General features: G+C 58.1%; 2 protein-coding genes across 2 annotated transcripts in view; one reads left to right on the top strand and one right to left on the bottom strand.

Annotated features, from left to right (window-relative positions):
- The first annotated feature begins 336 nt into the window (after nucleotides 1–336).
- LOC103804449 (sorting nexin-33-like) lies at nucleotides 337–4095 on the top strand. The gene is given in 4 exon segments (XM_009077064.1): nucleotides 337–788; nucleotides 790–1763; nucleotides 3728–3924; nucleotides 3927–4095. Coding segments are annotated over 4 exon segments (1680 nt in total). The 3' UTR covers nucleotides 3984–4095.
- Nucleotides 4096–11485: 7390 nt separating this feature from the next.
- The window catches only part of LOC103804458 (chondroitin sulfate proteoglycan 4-like), a 13023-nt gene continuing 6759 nt past the window's right edge, over nucleotides 11486–17749 (bottom strand). Inside the window, 5 exon segments of the mRNA XM_009077075.1 lie at nucleotides 11486–13407; nucleotides 13617–13800; nucleotides 14494–14648; nucleotides 14805–14956; nucleotides 15031–15317. Coding sequence (XP_009075323.1) covers nucleotides 11486–13407; nucleotides 13617–13800; nucleotides 14494–14648; nucleotides 14805–14956; nucleotides 15031–15317 — 2700 coding nt within the window.

Raw genomic sequence — 17749 nt, forward strand, 5'->3', positions numbered from 1 at the left:
CACATCCCGGGGGAGCCAGGGAAGTGCTCCTCGCCTGACCGGGAATCTTGTTTTTATCCAGGGAATGTTGTTTTTAACCGGGGAATGTTGTTTTTAACCGGGGCGTCGGGATCGGGGGGGTCACTTGGACACACGGACCTTGGCGTCACCTCGTAAGGGATTTCTTCTCCAGCTTTTTTTCTTTTTTTATTTCCCTGGGAAACCGGCCAAGCCGTTTCCCACAGCGCGTGGTGGTGCTCCCGGAGCCGAGCGAGCCCGCGGGATCGCCGGGGGAGGTTGTTTTGGCCGGGGGGGTTGGGTTTCGCCGTCCCCCCCCTTCCCAGCCCTGGTCCGGCCATGGCGTTGAAAGCCAGAGCGCTTTACAACTTCCAGAGCGAAAACAAAGAGGAGATCAGCATCCAGGAGAACGAGGAGCTCGTCATCTTCAGCGAGAACTCTCTGGACGGGTGGTTACAGGGCCAAAACAGCCGTGGGGAGACTGGTCTCTTCCCTGCTTCCTATGTCGAGATCCTCCGCTCCCGGGCGGGCTCCAACTACACGGACTACTCCAACAGCCCAGTTGGCTCCCCTGGGCACGAGTCTTCCTTCTACTCGGCATCCCCCAACCCTGGCATCTCCTACCAGGGCAGTTTTGAGGATGACGACGATGATGATTGGGATGACTGGGATGATGCGTGCACGGTGGTGGAGGAGCCCCGGAGCGCGCCGGGCACCAACGGGCACCCCTCGCCCAGCCTACAGTACCCGGCGGCCTACGGCCACCACCAGCATGCTGGCTACCGGCCCAAGCCAGCACAGCATGAGCTCCTCCAAGAGGGGCAGCGTGGTGGGGAGGAACCTCAACCGCTTCTCCTGCTTCGTGCGCTCCGGGGTTGAAGCCTTCATCCTGGGCGACGTTCCCCTGATGTCCAAGATCGCTGAGACGTACTGCATCGAGATGGGCTCCAAAGGTCCCCAGTGGAGGGCAAACCCCCACCCCTTCATCTGCTCTGTGGAGGACCCCACCAAGCAAACCAAGTTCAAGGGCATCAAGAGCTACATCTCCTACAAGCTGACCCCCAGCAACATCAACTCGCCTGTGTACCGGCGGTACAAGCACTTCGACTGGCTCTACAACCGCCTCCTGCACAAGTTCACGGTGATCTCGGTGCCCCACCTGCCCGAGAAACAGGCCACCGGCCGCTTCGAGGAGGACTTCATCGAGAAGCGCAAGCGGCGGCTGATCCTCTGGATGGACCACATGACCAGCCACCCCGTCCTCTCCCAGTACGAGGGCTTCCAGCACTTCCTCTGCTGCCGCGATGAGAAGCAGTGGAAGCTGGGCAAACGCCGGGCGGAGAAGGATGAGATGGTGGGCGCCAGCTTCCTCCTCACCATCCAGATCCCTACTGAGCACCAGGACCTGCAGGACGTGGAGGACCGTGTGGATGCGTTCAAGGCCTTCAGCAAGAAGATGGACGACAGTGTCCTGCAGTTGACCAATGTGGCCTCGGAGCTGGTGCGCAAGCACGTGGGAGGCTTCCGGAAGGAGTTCCAGAAGCTGGGCAATGCCTTCCAAGCCATCAGCCACTCCTTCCACATGGACCCTCCCTATAGCTTGGATGCCCTCAACAATGCCATCTCCCACACGGGCAAGACGTACGAGACTGTGGGGGAGATGTTTGCTGAGCAGCCCAAGAATGACCTGTTCCTCATGCTGGACACTCTCTCCTTGTACCAAGGGCTCCTCTCCAACTTCCCGGATATCATCCACCTCCAGAAAGGTAAGGAGGCCTTCTTCTCCCCTGGGAATGGCTGCATGTGAGTGGGATGGGGATGCAATGAGGAAATCCTCTGCTGGGCCATGAAGGGAATGGGGAATGAGGGTGGGGACCGTTGCCTGTGGCTCCCAGGGAGGCAGAGTGGTCCCAGCTGGTGCAGGCCCCCAGTGGCCCCAGCCTGGGAGAGGCTGAGGCTGCTGGGGCTGTCGGGTCTGGGATCTGTCCCAGTGCATCACTGGGCTGCGTTACTGCTGCTGGCACTGCCTGAAGTGCAGGCTGGTGGGGTCAGCGTGGGTGTTGCACCCCTCAAACCGTGAGGAGGAGCCAGCACTGCTGCTGTTGGCTCCAGGATGATCTGCCTGGTACCTCATGAGCATCCCCACCCACCATCACTTGTCCCTCTGCATCCTCTCTCTCTGCTGAGTCAGTGGATTGGTGACCAGTGGGGATGCTGGAGCTTGCTCTCCCAAGGCTGGGACAGGGATAGATGTGGCCTTGGGTGGGTTGGAGGGGCCAAGGGAGCTGTGCAGGGTAGGTGGGATGAGGACATATCCTGGAGGGGACACACTGAACCTCCTGGAGACAACCAGGGACACACTTTTCAGGAGTATGTCCCTGTGCCTCCAAGCCCAGGAGCAGGAGTTTAGCAACCCTGGAGTATTAGGGCTCACTGCATCCCCTTTGTCCTGGTTTCTGGGATTTGGGGGGTTCAGGAAGGAGGAGAGAGAGTGAGAAGTGTCTGCTGTGCCCCTCCTGGAGCAGGTGGCAGGCAGGCAGGTCTCAGTGTCCCTTTTCACCCTGGCAGCAGGGTGACACAGCCAGGTGCCGGGAGGGAGAGTGGGGCCAAAGTCCACACACTCCTCCCAGCCCAGCAGCCCACAGCAGGGAGAGGACACCATTGCCAGCCTCCTCGGGTTTTGACGGACAAAGAGTTTTGCCCAGGATGAATCCAGGGCTGTTCATGTCTGAGCATCCAGGGGTGTCCGTGCATCCCTCTGCATCCATGGGGGAGGCTGGGAGGGCAGAGAGGGCAGGGAGGATGGGATCCTGCCCTGGCTGCTTCCTTGCCTTTCTTCCCAGCGTTGTTTACCCATGGAGAGGGGCTGGATCCTGTGCGGAAGCGAGGCCGCGTGGGCAGAGCGGAAGGCAGGATTTGGCCTCCAACCTTTGCTTCTTCCTCCTCCTCCTCCTCTCTGCTGGGAGCAGAGCTGGCGCAGTGGGAGCACTGTAACCCCGGGTCTGTTGCTCCCGGCAAGGAGCAGAGAGAAGGGAAAAAAGCCCAGTGTGGCCCAGATCCTGTTTTTAGTTTTTTAGCCTCTGTGCTAATGAGGGGGAGGAATGCAGGGCTGGAGCCAGGCAGGATTCTTTCGAAACCGAGCTGTAAAAAAACATGGAAGGAGAGGGAAAAACTGGTGTCAGAGCATCAGCTGCTTCTGGGAGAGGAAGATGCTTTCCCAGCTGAGCTCCAGACAACACCGCATACCTTTCCCGAATCCTGGTTCACTGCCTGCTGAGCTGGGGTCTCCAGGGGCTGCTCCTGACCCTCATCCATGGGGTGGCATGGAATACGTGGAGGGCAGGCTTGGCTGGAGTGCTTAGCTGTGCTAACACTGCCCCACATTAGCTTTGCACTCCAGGCCTTGGGTCACCCTTCTCCAGCAGCCCAGACCCCCAAACCAGCTAAACATGAGGCTGAGTGCCCAGGGATGGGATATTAAAGGAGCTGGGGAGGTCAGAATCCAGAGGGAAAAGGCTCCTGGTCTCTCCCTGCCTGGTGATGGGCACAGGGAGATGCAGGCAGAACCCTCTCTTACTCACCTGGGCAGCTCTGTGCCTCTGCTGTGGGGCCAGGCTGGTGCCCTGACGTGGAGGGTGGTGGGACCAGCCAGGGCTGCTTGTGCCAGGGGAAGGGGACCGGAGGGTTTCACGGCTCCGTCAGCCTCTCACCCTGCTCCCTGCCCCTCCAGGCGCCTTCGCAAAGGTGAAGGAGAGCCAGCGGATGAGCGATGAGGGCAGGATGGACCAGGAGGAAGCGGATGGGATCCGCAAGCGCTGCCGCGTGGTGGGCTTCGCCCTGCAGGCCGAGATGAACCACTTCCACGAGCGGCGTGTGGCCGACTTCAAGAGGATGATGCAGTCCTACCTAAGGCAGCAGATCGTCTTCTCTACCAGCGCGTCAGCCAGCAGCTGGAGAAGACGTTGCGCATGTATGACAACCTCTAACGCCTCCGCTCGCTCTGTCCGCAGCCTTCCAAGCCTCCTCCGTCTGCGACAGGCTGAGAACGAACGGGAACTCATCACGCTAGTGACCAAATAACTTTGGGCTTTCTTCCCCCTTCCCAAGCCTGTGGGGAAGGGCTCACCCACGGGCTGGCCGTGCCACCTCTTTCTTTCCCTGGGGACCTCCCGCCCTGCCACCGGTCTGGCGGAGGTGTGGGGGATCACAAGAGGGACAGACGTGGAAGTAACGGTGCCAGTGACTCTGCCCAGTGATTTTTAGCTTTCTGAAAACCCACTCTCCTGGAGCAGAGGTGGGTGCATCCCAGCCCGCTGGGAGAAGAAATCCAAGCGGTCGACATTTTGCACACTAAAAGCTTTTCTGACGAAAAAAAAGGAGAAAAAGAGGATCTTTATTTGGAAGAGATTTTTTTTCGTTTGTCACAAGATATTTTCAATATTTTCCATTTTTCTGCAGCATTTTTACCGATCAGTTTTTAACTAGATGCACAGAGGCGAAGGGAAATCTCTTTCTCAAGCATGGCTGCTGACTGGGAAAAGGGAGAAAAAAGAAGAAAAGGGAAAAAAAAACCTACAGCCTTTTCAATAAAATCATTGGTAGAAAAAACACCCAACTCCTTCCCAGAGATGTCTGTGGGAAACAGCCACTCCAGGATCCTGGGGAAGGCTCTGCGTCCAAGCATCCCTGAGCTTTCAAACATCCCCATGCTATGGGGGGATCAACCCATGAGGTGATCCCACACTGGACACTCTCCTACTCTCCAAACAACCCACTGAGGGGCAAATCCCGCCCTGCTTTGCCTAGAGCCCGGGGCAGCGTGCCGCTGCATGGGAGACAGCGGGGCTGGCACGGGGGCCTTGTTTTCAAAGGGAAGTGGCTGGGATAAATCACAGCAAGGAAAGTTAGGGCCGCCTTGGCCTGGCTCCAGGGTTAAAATTAGCCCCGGCATGCAGGCCAGCGGGGTATTGTTAAACTAACAGCGACGCTGGGAATGCAGCAGGCTGTGCTCCATCCTCCCAGAGCCCTCCCCAGGCTGGGACGAGCACCACGAGGTACAGCCCAAGGCAGCACTGAGTCTCTGTCCGGGCAGGACGTGCTTCCTCCTGCATCCCGCAGCCGGGGCAGTCGCCTTCGCTGTGCTTCCATCCACTCGGGGTCCATCTCACCCCTTTCCCATCCCATTCTAGCCTCATCCCACCCTGACCGACTCCTACCTTGGCTCCATCCTACCCTGCCACATCCTTCCTTGGCACCATCCCATCCAAACTCCTTCCCATCTCAACCCAATCCTACTGCAGCTCTATCCTACTCAGGCCACATCCTACCTTGGCCCCATCCCATCCTGGTCCCATCCTACCCCATTCCCAGCCCCAGCAGCCATGGGAATGGTGTCTAACCCCTGTGCTAACCCAGCAGGAGTGACCGGTGTCCAGCCCCGCTGGCCGTGCTCCAGCTGACCTTGCCCCCACGTTGAGGCCAGATGCTGTGTCCCTTCCCCCAGCCCTGCTCCCTTGGGAGCACAATGGGCACTGGGACTGAGCCTGCCACTGCCTTCCCCGGGCAGGCAGCCAGCCCCTGGCACTGCAAGCAGACTCCAGAGCTGTGCCAGCATCCCAGCTCCCCCGGACCTGGTTGGGTGAGGGGATAACCTGCCTGAGGTCCCCCATGGCAGCACAGTACCTGAGATGTCCCAGAGACAGGGTGTGTGGCTAGAGTGGAGAGATATCCCAGCATCCCAAGAGTTCATCCTCTGCTATGGTGTCCTGGCATGAGGACAGGCACAGGACAGAGTCGAAAAGCCTGTGCCTCAGTTTCCCCACTGTGCTCCCTTTGGTCCTTTAGCACCCACAAAGGTGTCCCTGCCCCACCAGCCACCACACTGTGTACCCCCATGTCTGGACCATTCTCCCAGGGCACAGCAAACCCACTGGCTGGGAAAACCTGCATCCCATTAACATTCCTGCCTTTTCCCTCTCACACCTGGCAACAGGCAGCTGTGCCCTCCCTGCCCGTGGGTGGGAATTTAGGTCTGCCGTGGCCATGACTTGAACATCCTTTGCTGCTCCCCTGATGGGTGGGAATTTAGGTCTGCCATGGCTATATGGGGGACTTGAACATCCTTTGCTGCTCCCCTGCATCCCTGATGCACCAATGTTTGGGGGATGGAACTGCCTCCAAGCATCCTGGTGGCTGCCTGGGTGCTCCTGCTAACCAATGTTTGGAGGATGGAACTGCCTCCAAGCGTCCTGGTGGCTGCCTGGGTGCTCCTGCTGCTGGATGGGCATCCAGGGTGACAGTGGGCATGGGTCTGGGGGTGCATACAGTGCTCCCTGTGCCTCTGTAGTTTCAGTCACTGTCCTTATTACCTGTGGCACGGGCTGCTCCCTGCTTCCACAAGAGAAAAAAATCCCAGGGCATACAGGGCTGAGAGGAAACACTAGGAACATGGGGCAGATCCGTTTCCTCCTCCCACTTCCCAAGGCTGCTCCTGCGTGGGAAAGCCAAGGCCAAGGCACCGTGTGAGTCCTGCTGGCACGACAGCCGGGTCAGGAGGTGGCAGTGGCTGGAGCATCCTCCCTGGAGAGCACTGCAGCCAGCACCGGAGAGCCCGTCACTGCCTCTGGGAGCTCATGTCTTGCTTCTTCCCTTTGAGCCACTCTCCACTGTGGAAAGAAAGTATGGCATCCTTGGTTTGAGTTCTGGAAGACCAGGGTTTGTATGTGGGCCAGGCCAGCAGGCTGTAGGGACAGTCCCCATTCAATCCTTGCCATATATCCCAAGACCAGAAGCTCTGGAATGGGAGAACCAATCTTGGATGCAGCAGCTGGGGTCTCACAGGGACAAGCCAAGCAGCTGGAAGATGGAGGATGGGGATGTTTGGACAAGTGGAGCAGCTCATGGGAGGCTTGTCAGCCCCATGGATACCCCCACCAGGGTTCAATAATTTGGGATCAGCCACCAGAGCAGTGCAGTGACCCAACCCAACTCCTCTCCATGGCAAAGGGGAGCACAGGGTGCAGCTCCTGGTGGGGCAGCCAGGCAGGATGAGGCTTGCCGAGCATGCCACGCTGCCGGCACACGTCGGCAAGTGTGTTGGAGAGGCACAGCTGCCAACGGGGAGCAGGGAGCAGTCCCAGGGGAGCAGGGAGCAGCCCTGCCTGCCCTTTGAGGCCAGCAGCAGCTCCGGTGATGGAGCTTAGTGGGATTTCAGTGCCATCCCCAATGTGTCAGGAGGTGGATGAGTGTGTGGCTGTGTGGAAGAGCAATTCCAGGTGCATGAAGGTGGGAAGGCATGGGGATGGGGTGGCAATGAATCAGGGCAGAGGGAGACAGCTCATCCTGCCAGCTCCAATCTTTTAATTGCTGTGCTTCTCAAATATTTCCGAAGCATGACCCTGAGTCGGCTCCTCCAGGCAAGGATATGAGCACCAGCTGGTTCCCTTGGCTGCGGCTATAAATGTTCCCTCCTGCTCCCAGCCCAGGGCAATTATGGGGGATCAGTAGCATCTGTGCTAGGGAGCAAGCTGGGAACCACCTTTCATTGGGATGTGCCAGCTCTTCTCATTCCCCTGCTGCTGGTCTCCCCCTCAAGCCAGAAGCAGTGGGATGTTGAGGTCAGACCCTGCCCCAGCTGTCCGTGCTAGCCTGGATTCCCTCGCTCCAGTCCCGGGAAGCTGCTGAGCCTGGGGAGGTAGGTCCGGCACTGCTGGGGATTTGCATCTCTGGGTGTGTTGTTTGTGCAGGAGGGGTGGAGAGCCCAGGCTCTGGGATGTGGTTATCCCTCCGTCATTGTCTGTCTGCCTCGGAGTTGCTGGGTGTGGAAACAGAGGTCAGGCTCAATTTGTCTGAAATTCAAATTGCAGCTGGGCTGGGGAGCCACGGCTAGCAGCAGCTCCATGAGGGATGCTTTCTGGAGTCCAGGTCCTCACCTCTCTGTCCTTCCCCTAGCACCTGGGAAGCTCCTCTGGCTCTGCAGCTCAAATCCACGTGCTTTATCTCACGTGGGCAAGGTGGTGGGAGAGATGCCAAGTTCTGGGGACAACGCTGTCCCTGTGTGGTTTGTTTGAGGTGCTTCCAGGGTGACGTGCCAGCTCTTCCCCCAGGCTCCATCCCGTCCTGCCGGGCTTGCTGCCAGCTGAGCCTGTTCTGCAGGCTGTGGGCAAGGCCGGCCCGAATCAGGCAGGCACGTAGCAGGGAGAGAGGGAGGGCTCCCAGTATCCTGGGGCGCTGGGCTTGGCTCGGAGCCGAGCAGAGGTGCTGAGCCTCGTCACGCTACGCAGCAGCCAGCCTGAGTTTTTCACATGGGGCAGCTCCTAGGAGGACAACTCTTCCTGTGCCTTGGGAGGAATAGGTATCCTCCTGCCCTCCCAGGAGACCTCTCCTCATCACCTGCCATCAGTGATGACTCCCAGTGAAATCCAAAATTCTGGGGCTGGGGAGAGCTACCAGGGAGGTTTGGGGATTGGGACAGGAAAGCAGAAGCCTCCCCAAAGGAGAGTGGAGCTGCTGCCTGAGCTCAGGGGGTTCATGTGTTCACCATGTCTCAGTTCCCACTGGCACCAAGGACAACAGTGTCCCAGGGTCCTGCAGCTGTGGTGGCTCACAGCAGCTGGGGATTTTGGAGGCTGGGACGCGATTCTTATGTGGGTCCCAGTCTCCTGTGCTGGCTTGAAGCCTGGCTGGGAATAAAGTCCCTCATTTGTTGAACTGCATTTTCACGGCTAAAGCTTGCCAGGAGGGTTTCAAAGCCAAAAAATCCTACCTGCCCTGGGTGGATTCTTTGTTTGCATTTGAATAGGTGCCTGGAAACTGGTTCACGTCACTGGAGCCTTAGCCTCCACTCCTGCTCTGTGTCATTAACCCAGGGGAGGTGTTGTGTCATTACCCCGGGGGAGGTTTTGGATCCAGCCTGCCACAGGTAAGATGACTGTGGAGTTGTGATCCTCTTCCCAAGACACTCGAGCGCTGGAGCACCTCTGCTACAGAGAGAGGTTAGGGATAGAATGAATATTAAGAAGAAATTCTTCCCAGTGAGGGTGGTGAGACGTCTGGGCACAGGTTGCCCAGAGAAGCTGTGGCTGCCCCATCCCTGGAAGAGTTCAAGGCCAGGTTGGATGGGGCTTGGAGCAACGTGGTCTAGTGGAAGGTGTCCCTGCCCATGGCAGGGGGTTGGAACTGGATGACCTTTAAAGTTCCTTCTAACCCAAAGCATTCCATGATCTTCCCTAAACCTCTGCAAGCTTTATAGCCAGCTCATCAGGGAAAGGTGCCGGGGAAACCAAAAGGCCTGGCCAGGAAACTTTTGAGCTTGTTTGGGCTGTGGTTTGTCTGTTCCATGGCAGGGCAGGAGCCCATCCAGACCCTCAGCCCTTCCCCAGGTGGGTGGGTGGCAGTGGGCAGCACCAAGGCTGCGTCTGATCCTGCAAACCCTGAATAACCCAAGCAGCGCCACCAGCTTTGCTGAGGATTTAAACTCTGCCAGCAGAGCTTGGCCCTGGAGAGCCACCATCCGCCTGCTGTTTTCCAGGTTACTGCCTGTCCTCCCCTGACCTCAGGAAGTGGATGTTTCCCAGCAGCGGGAATACAACCACAAGCCTTAAAAAGAACCTGCTTCACTTTCAGCGCTCCTTACAAAATAGGCCACGTTCCTTCTATTTAATCCCTGGGCACAAGGCGAGAATCATCTGGAAGGAAAATGCAGCAGATTTATTCAAGGGCACCATGGGTGGATGTCACCGGCTTCCCTGCAACCCCCATCCCTCACTGGGGATAGGTAATTAGTGAAGGTAATAAATGTGTGTGTTTGAATGTGATGGGGAAGGTGCAGAGTTGTGATCTGCAGAGGGAGACGATGGCAGAGGTTGTCCCAACCTTTGGGGCGCAGCACCGCCCTGAAAAGCTCTGAGCCGTGGCGTGGGCAGCAGGGTCACACTGGCCCCATTTTACAGAGGAGAGAGGCTGTTACTTGCCTCTGAGAAGGAGGAAACATCATTTCCCCCACTCTGCACGGGGCAGGAGGAGGGTTTTGGAGGTGGGGAGGAGGCATCTGTTAGCCCCCTGCCTTGGGCCAAGCAGGCTAGAAGGTGCCAGGACTGTCTCTGCTGTGCCCTGTCCTGTGGGGCTGGGGGGCACTGGGTGCCTGCCTGTACCCCTGAAGGCTGTGGATGTCCATGGGCCAGCACCTGCCAGCTGGAGCAGGGCAGATGTGATTTACTGCTTGGCAAAGGTTTGGCACCATAAACCCAGCCAGGAAAACTGCTGGCATGGTCCAGGCAAACATCCCAGCTCTGCTGCAGCCTCGGAGTGGGATCACATGGGGAGCTGGTTTGGGGAGGGGTTGTGGGGTGGATTTTACCCTGGGTGAGAGGGGTGCAAGTGTACAACATCCCCCATGGTCCCAGGGGACTCACGTTGGCTTCCCACTGGTGGTGTGAGAGCAGGATGTGCCCTGTGATGAGCTTCCCAGCTGGAGCAGCACAGGGTATTATTGTTGGGTCCCATCCTGAGCTCAGCGCTCAGTTTTTCCTCTGCCCTTCCTCAGACAGTTTCTATTTAAGTTTTTAGGACTCCAGGCTGGGGAAAATTTGAGCAAGAGCCCAGAATTTGGTCCATTACCTCCAAATGTTGCTCAGCAGCTTAAAACAGGCCTGGCAAGGGAGGCAGCTTAGGAAAACAGTGATGCACCTCGGAAAAGGCACTTTATTCTGTTTACATCTGCTGTACTGGAGTATACAGTGGAAAACCGCGCTGGCTCCGGTTCTCCGCTCTCCTCTCTAGTTTCACGCTGCCCAGGTGAGCTCTGGCCATCCCTCCCCACCGAGGACATCTCACCTGTTGTGCAACCCCCCCAAGGCTCTGTGCAATCAGCTTGATGAAGCACACGGCAAGCACACAGAGAAAGAGCAAGGCGGGTATTTTTCCAAGTAGGTGGGGACTCCTAAATTCCCTTGGCATTGGCCACAGAATTTTTTCCGTGCCTCTGCTCCAGTGTCTCAGCCCGCCTAGCCCTGGGGGATTTGGGCAGCTACATCCCCAGCCTGACTCAGCGCAAGCAGCTCCTCATTCTCCCTCTCACGCCAAGAGCTGTGGCAAACACTGCTGTGGTGGTCAGTGCTGTCCATGGAGGAGTCACCACTGGACCTGCCTGGGTGGCTCCATGGGGACTGGTGCCACCAGGTCCCCCCAGCACTGTGGCCACCATCAGGTGGCCCAAATGAGCACCAGAAATCAGTGTTCCCCAGGGATGCTCAGCCATTCTGCCTGCCCCCACTTACTTATGCAGTGTCCCCCTCCCCTGCCCAAAGCCACCTGGAGATTTGGGCCTCCCAGTTAGCCCAGAGCCGCAGCCCCTGTATCCCCAGGGCCCTCCTGCATGTGTGGGATGCCAGCTCCCAGGGAGGAAGAGGAGAGCTGGGAGGAGGTGGCTGGTGGTGCTGTGAGAGGGTCTGGACCCCCAGGTGGTCTTGTGCCCCCACACCTGAGTCCTTCACACCCAGTACTGGTTGTTTTTCAGCGGGGGGTTGGAAGTCCGGCAGTACTGCAGGAGCTCAGGGTCTGGCGGTGCCCCAGGCCCTGTGCCCTGGGGTGGGGGACCTGTGCCCTTGCCCTCCAGGGCGTTAACAGTCGTTAGGGGGATGCCCTGGTTGGGGTCCGTCCTCCGGAAGGTCTCGTGGTCTGGCACAGCCCCGTTCTTGGCCTTGGAAGCAGGAGTGCCCTGGACGTGGTGCTTCCCCGTCTTGTTGCGCTTGTGCAGGTAGAAGAGCAGGGGCAGGATGAGGGCCAGCAGGAGCAGGATGAGGCAGATGGGGATGATGATGCTGAACATGTTGGCCTCGATGAAGCTGAGGAAGGTGCCCCTCTCCACAGGGCTGCTGGTGGCACTGGGTGCCAGCCAGGGAGTGGGGTGTATGCCCAGCTCACTGGCATTGGGGCTGCTCCTTGCTGTGCCCTGGGGTGTCAGGGGTGAGGGTGCCAGGGGGCCCTGGAGCAGGGTGACACCGTAGGATTTTGAGGCATTGTAGGGCTCGATGTGGTACTCCAGGGATGCCAGCGCCGGTGGCACACCATCAGCCACCAGCTCGAAGATGAAGCTGTCACTCTGCAGGGGTTGGTGGGTGTCCCCAGCATCCAGCACCTCCAGCCCCACCAGTCCTTGCTCTAGCTCACTCTGGCTGAAGGTCTCGATTGGGGTGGTGGGTTGTCCTGGGTCCTTGGATACCCTCACAAGACGGCTGGCACGGGGCACCCTGCGGACCTTGAAGACTGGGACGCTCTTGGTGCAGTTGGCCAGCTCACTGGCGTCGAGGATGGCCGCCTCACTGGCGTCGAGGATTTTGGTGTCCAGAAGGGCTGTGGTGCCCTGGGGCCACAAGCTGCCTGGCCGAGCCTTCACAGTGGCACGGACAGTCACGTTCACCACCCCAGTCCTGTTTCCTGCCCGTGACATGGCGAGGAACTGGAAGTCATCCTTGGGGGATGTGAGGTCGGTGAAGGTGAACGTCACCTCCCCACGGTCCAGCTGCTTCTGCGAGAAGCTCCGCGACGGCTTTTGGTTGACCTGCACTTGGCCAAACCTGGGGTCCTTGGTAATCCTGTACAGGATATTGCCTGTCCCACGCTGTGGGGGGCCCAGGAGGTGATGGTGGGACATGGGGGCCCTGTTCAGGTCTTGGGGCACCTCCAGCAGCACTGGGCTGGCAGTGGTGCTCACTACAGGGAGCACCTTGATCTCCAGTGAGGTCAGTGTGGGTGGGTGGTGGCCATCAGAGAGGCTCAGGGCTAAGGACCCTGGGGCACGGCCCCCTGTGGAGACAAACACCACGCGGCCAGCGTTGACATCTGCCTGGGTAAAGCGGCTGATGGGCTCCCGTGGGTTGTGTGCAGTGGCCAGGTGGCCGGTGAGAGGTCTCTGGAGGACGCTGTAAACCATCTCCTGTGGGGACACAGATGGGTCTGCCACATCCAGGAACTCCTGGGATAAGGTGACCATGGAACCTGGTGGGACCTGCAACACCTCTTGCCGCTTCACCACCCGCAGCGGCTCGACGCTGCTGGGCACTGTTATATTGAAAGCTTCAGAGATGACCACCCCTTCCTGTGGAGGACGGACAGACTGCTGTTCCTGGGGTTGGAGCCAAGCCTTAAAACTGAAATGGTCTTCAGAGACACTGTCCCCACCGTGGGAATACTCCAGGCGCCTCGCTGCCAGGTCTGACTGCAGGAAAAACGGCCGTGACCGCTCCAGGGGCACACCAGCCACCAAGAGCTGCCCATGAACTGGCAGCTCCATCACCTGGAAGACAACATCATATCCAGCCCTGTCAGGGACCAGGATTTGGCTTAGGAGGTTAGAGGCATCCAACACTGAGGTGTCAATCTCAGCCCGCTGAGCCCTTGCAAGCTGGAGACCTGGGGAGAAAAAAGGAAAACCAGGGATGAGAATAAACTCAGGGAAGATAGTGAGAGTTTGGTGTGATGAGGGAGGAAGGAATTGGATGCAGTTTTAGATGTCTGACATAATAGTAACCATGAAAAAAACCACAGTGGTGGCTTCTTCAGGCAAACAATCAATTGCTCCTGAAGATGGTTTGTCCCACACTTCTCCATTCCACCTTTACCTGCATTTTTCCATAGCTGAGTTGAGCGTTGGGAACATTTTGCCTCAAAGGAGATCAGCACGAGGAGGATGAAGGAATCAGAGATGGTTGTGGGAGCGACCACACGGAAGCGGATGGCATCTTGGGCCAGCCAGAAGGGCTTGTCTGGCATCTCATGCTGGTAGAAAATCAACTGGCTGTCCACCTGAAAATTAAAATACCCCCTCAATGAGCTCTTATCTTGGCTCTGGGATGGAGCAGACAAGCTCTAATTAAGCAAGAAATAGGAATTATCACTAGCCATGGCATGGTAGCCACCATCAAGAGCTCACAGTGCTTCTCTACCAGGATGTTTCTGTCCAGAAACTGGCAAAACTGAGGCTCAGTGTAAAGGCTGAGCTTGCTCAAAATCCTCCAAGAGTCAGATGAGGCTTCTCCAAGGATGAGCACAGCACAGGGGAGCTTCCAGGGTGGGCAAACCTGCATGTTTTCAAGTGATGGATAAAAAGAAGCCCTTTGCCATGGTCTCCAAAAGCTTGGCTCTGTGGGACAAGGGTGGGAACAGGGGTTTGCTCAGAGCAGGGGTGAAAGCATCATGCCTGGCCCTTCCTTTCAGCAGCAGCCACGCTGACTGGCTCTGCAGCAGGGAGATGGCCTAGGAAAGAGGATTATAACTCCCTCAGCCTCCCCCAGTGCTAAATCCAAGGCTGGGGCGGCAGCTCTTAATCCCTTTTAGCAGCTGTTGGCAGAGCTGGGAAAGTCACAGCATGGTTGGAGCCTTGTCTGCCTCCTCCCCAGGACTGGGTGCTCCTGCCTGTTTTGGACCCCCAGGTTGTGGTGGGGGGTGTTGGAGGGCTGTGCTTGGGGCCCTGAGGGGCTGGAGGAGGTGAAATCTCACCTGGGCTTGGGTGAAGTTCCTGATTTCCTCCCCCCGAGAGGTGGTCAGCCTGCCCAGACGTGGGGCTTGCTCGATGCTGTAGTACAGAGCAGTAGAGCTGGCAGGGCTGTTGCTCACTGCCTGCAGGTTCTGGCTGGTGATGGGCTGCAAAGCACCTGGAAACCACGTGCAGTATGGATTTCAACAGGTCACTTCACCACCCACCTGCAGCCTCTGCCATGGGCATCTCAGCAGCACTTGGACATGGGTAGGTGGTCCAAGGGCCCCATTTGCTGTTGAACTGGGAGAATGGGAAATGTGCTGGTACCTACCTGGGCAGACAGTGAGGCTCTGCTTCTTGGCCAGGCTGATGATGGGCTCTCTCTGGGCCCTGATGAGGAAGAAGTGCCCAGGAGACAGATTCTCACCGTCCCACAGGTCGAAGGCGAAGCCTCCATCCAGGAGTCCTGTGGAAAGCACAGACCTGGGCATTCATGGGGGGGCAGAGGGGCTGCAGCCCCCCATTACCCTGGCAGGGTTTGGACCAGGGTGTTATGCGATGGGGTTAACACCCAGCTTGGTGTCACAGTGTCCTCATCACCCTGGGGTGATGCAAGAAGGTTGGGGCACCTCAGCCCTGCCCTACCTTGGTGTACGAAGAGGACGAGGCCGTTGTTTATCTGGGCCTGGGTGAACCTCTGGACCTCAGCGCTGGGTGCAGACCTCAGCACAACCTTCCCATTGGCTGGGGGCTGGATGGAGTAGGTCACCTCCTCTGCTGGGGAGTCCTCGTCCTCAGCGCTCAGGATGTGGGGGCTGATAGCAGCTGTGGCACCTTCCCGCAGCTGTGGGATAGGGAGAGGTTGTAATCCGCCTGGGATGCTCCTGGCACCTCTCCCCTCTTCCCCATCCCAGCTCAGACTGGGTGCTGGAGCACATCCCAGCCCAACAAGGGCTCCTTGTCCGTGTGCCGGGTGATGCCTCCATCATCTGGCCCTTTCTCAGCTCTGCATCACCACTGCCGTGTTTGCCAGCACGTGCCTCGCAGCTGGGTCTATGTGCCAGAGGGCAAGCGTGAGGTCTCTCTCCTCTGTGCCTCAGTTTCCCAAATTCCTGGGAGTGGAAAAGGGCACTGTGCCCTGGGACAGGGGCTGTGCCTTTGAGACAGGGGAAGGGGTTTCAGTGGGGTCCATGAGTTGCTGCTGGGTGCATGATGACCACAGTCCTGTCTCTGGGTGTTTCTCCTGCTCCTGTCCCAGCTCCTATCCCACAAGACTGCAGTGAGGCTACCCACTGCCCCAGCAAACACTCCAGGAATGACAAGTATGTGGCTGAGTTCAGAGCCACTGTGGAACTTCCCAGGACTGCTTCCCCCAGCCCAGTGATGCCCACCTGCTCCTGGGGACACTGCCACCCTAAAGCCCTGGCATCTCCCATCTCCAGCTGGAGGCAGTAATTTTCCCTGCTCCTAACCCTGTGCCACATCTCGATCTTGGCAGACCACAGGGATGAATCTTGTGTTGCCAGGCAGGTTCTGCCCACACAGCCCAGAGCTGCCCTTTGCCCTCGGGATGCCCTGGAATCGTGGGGTGTGTGGCTGGAGCCTTCGCGTGGCTCACACGGGGTGGAAGGGCAGGATGTGCTTCCATCCCACAGCATGTCAGCCTGGACTGCTAAAACCAGGACAACTGCATCCTGGCAATCCACAGGACAACACCCAGGCAGGCTCTGGAGGAGCTGGATGAGCTCTTTTCTGCTGTTTTCAGCTGGCCTAACCCAACACATTGCTTGAGTGGGTGTGGGTGCCGACAGGGAAATTAAATCCCTCAGCAGTCGCCGCGGGATGGCGAGAGGCAGGCTGGAAAACACAGCTTCGGAGAGCTGGGGTGGGGGAAGCGCTGCTGGACACACAGCCGGGGCAGGAGCTTCACTGTGTGTGCACAATCTTTTGGGCTGCTCCCTCTCCCCAGCACCCACAGCCGTTGGAATTGCAATCACACTGGGGGCTTGGAGCCAAGGAAAACTCCCTGTGGGCAAAGTCAGGGGGACAGGCAGCCCCAGGGCATCGCTGTCCACTGGCAAAGGACAGTTGTAGTGGCTGGAACAGCCTTGCTCCCCGCCCAGAGCCTGCGCCGCGGGAGCTGACCCACTTCTCCATGCTCCTTGTCCTCCCTGAATTATTAAAGCCTTCCGCCTGGCTCCTGCGCTCCTCGCCGGAGTTATTGTGTTTGCTCAGCCTCCGTGTCGCCGCTGCTCTCCGGGAGAGCGTGGAGGAGGCGATGAACAGCGCTGGGAGCGTGGCAGTGTGCTCTGGAGTGAGAGTGGGAGCCTCTCTCTCGGTGGCTTCCAGCCATCCTTCCTCCAGATCCACCTCAAAACCTGCTGCTCCTTCCCAAGAGGTTCTGCTTTGGGCTCTGGACTTTTCCTGTTGTCCCCCAGCCCTGCAAGCACACAGCAGCCCCGGAAGGCTTTGTGCAATCCCTCTCCCGGACCCGGCCTGACCTTTAAACGCTGAAGTCATCCCTAACCAGAGCACAAACACAGCAGAGCCTCTCCCATTCTTCCCACTTGGGGCAGGGAGTCTTTGCCAGCTCCAGAGTCCCTTCGGGCAGCTGTGATTGCACTTCCCAGGGGGTGTATGTGGGATACCAATGGAAAGGCAGAGAGATCACCACCTCAGAGTTTATTTTGGAAGCTTTTTCTGTCTTTTCACCCTTTTTTTAGCATGGTGCCTGGGAGAGAGGGAAGACCATGTGGCATTGTGCCTCCGGCGTGGGGAATGAGGGGCTGGTGTGGGCCAAGCAACCAAGGGGTTAACCCTTCTCTGGATTTTGGCCCAGGTGGGATAGATCTGGAGGCACCAGTTTATAAAAGGGATTTGTTGGGAAGGGGCTGAGTTTCCCAGGCTGGAGGAAGGGAACTGGAGCATGCACAGAGCTGCAGACCCTCAAACTTTTCTGGTACCCCCCAAACTGGCTGTCTCTGGGGGCTAGGCAGGGCAGCCCCTTCCCTTTTGGCATCTCCTCCAGAGCTCACACTCCCAAACTCCTTCCCAAAGCCACTGTGTGATGCTTCTCATGGAACGGGCTGCTTTCCTGCTGCCAGCCTTGGTGAGGATAGCCATGGGAGGGTGACTGCTCTCGCGTGTTTTCCAATAGATTCTTTGCTGGAGTTTTGCAGTAGTAAGCCCGAATGGGACAGGGAGATGTTGGAAGCAGAAGGTGGGAGTTCAGCAGCAGGTGAGACCACTTTGTGTTTGCTTTTTCATGGGATGGGC

This window comes from Acanthisitta chloris, unplaced genomic scaffold (assembly GCF_000695815.1).
Source record: "Acanthisitta chloris isolate BGI_N310 unplaced genomic scaffold, ASM69581v1 scaffold15780, whole genome shotgun sequence".
Taxonomy (NCBI): domain Eukaryota; kingdom Metazoa; phylum Chordata; class Aves; order Passeriformes; family Acanthisittidae; genus Acanthisitta; species Acanthisitta chloris.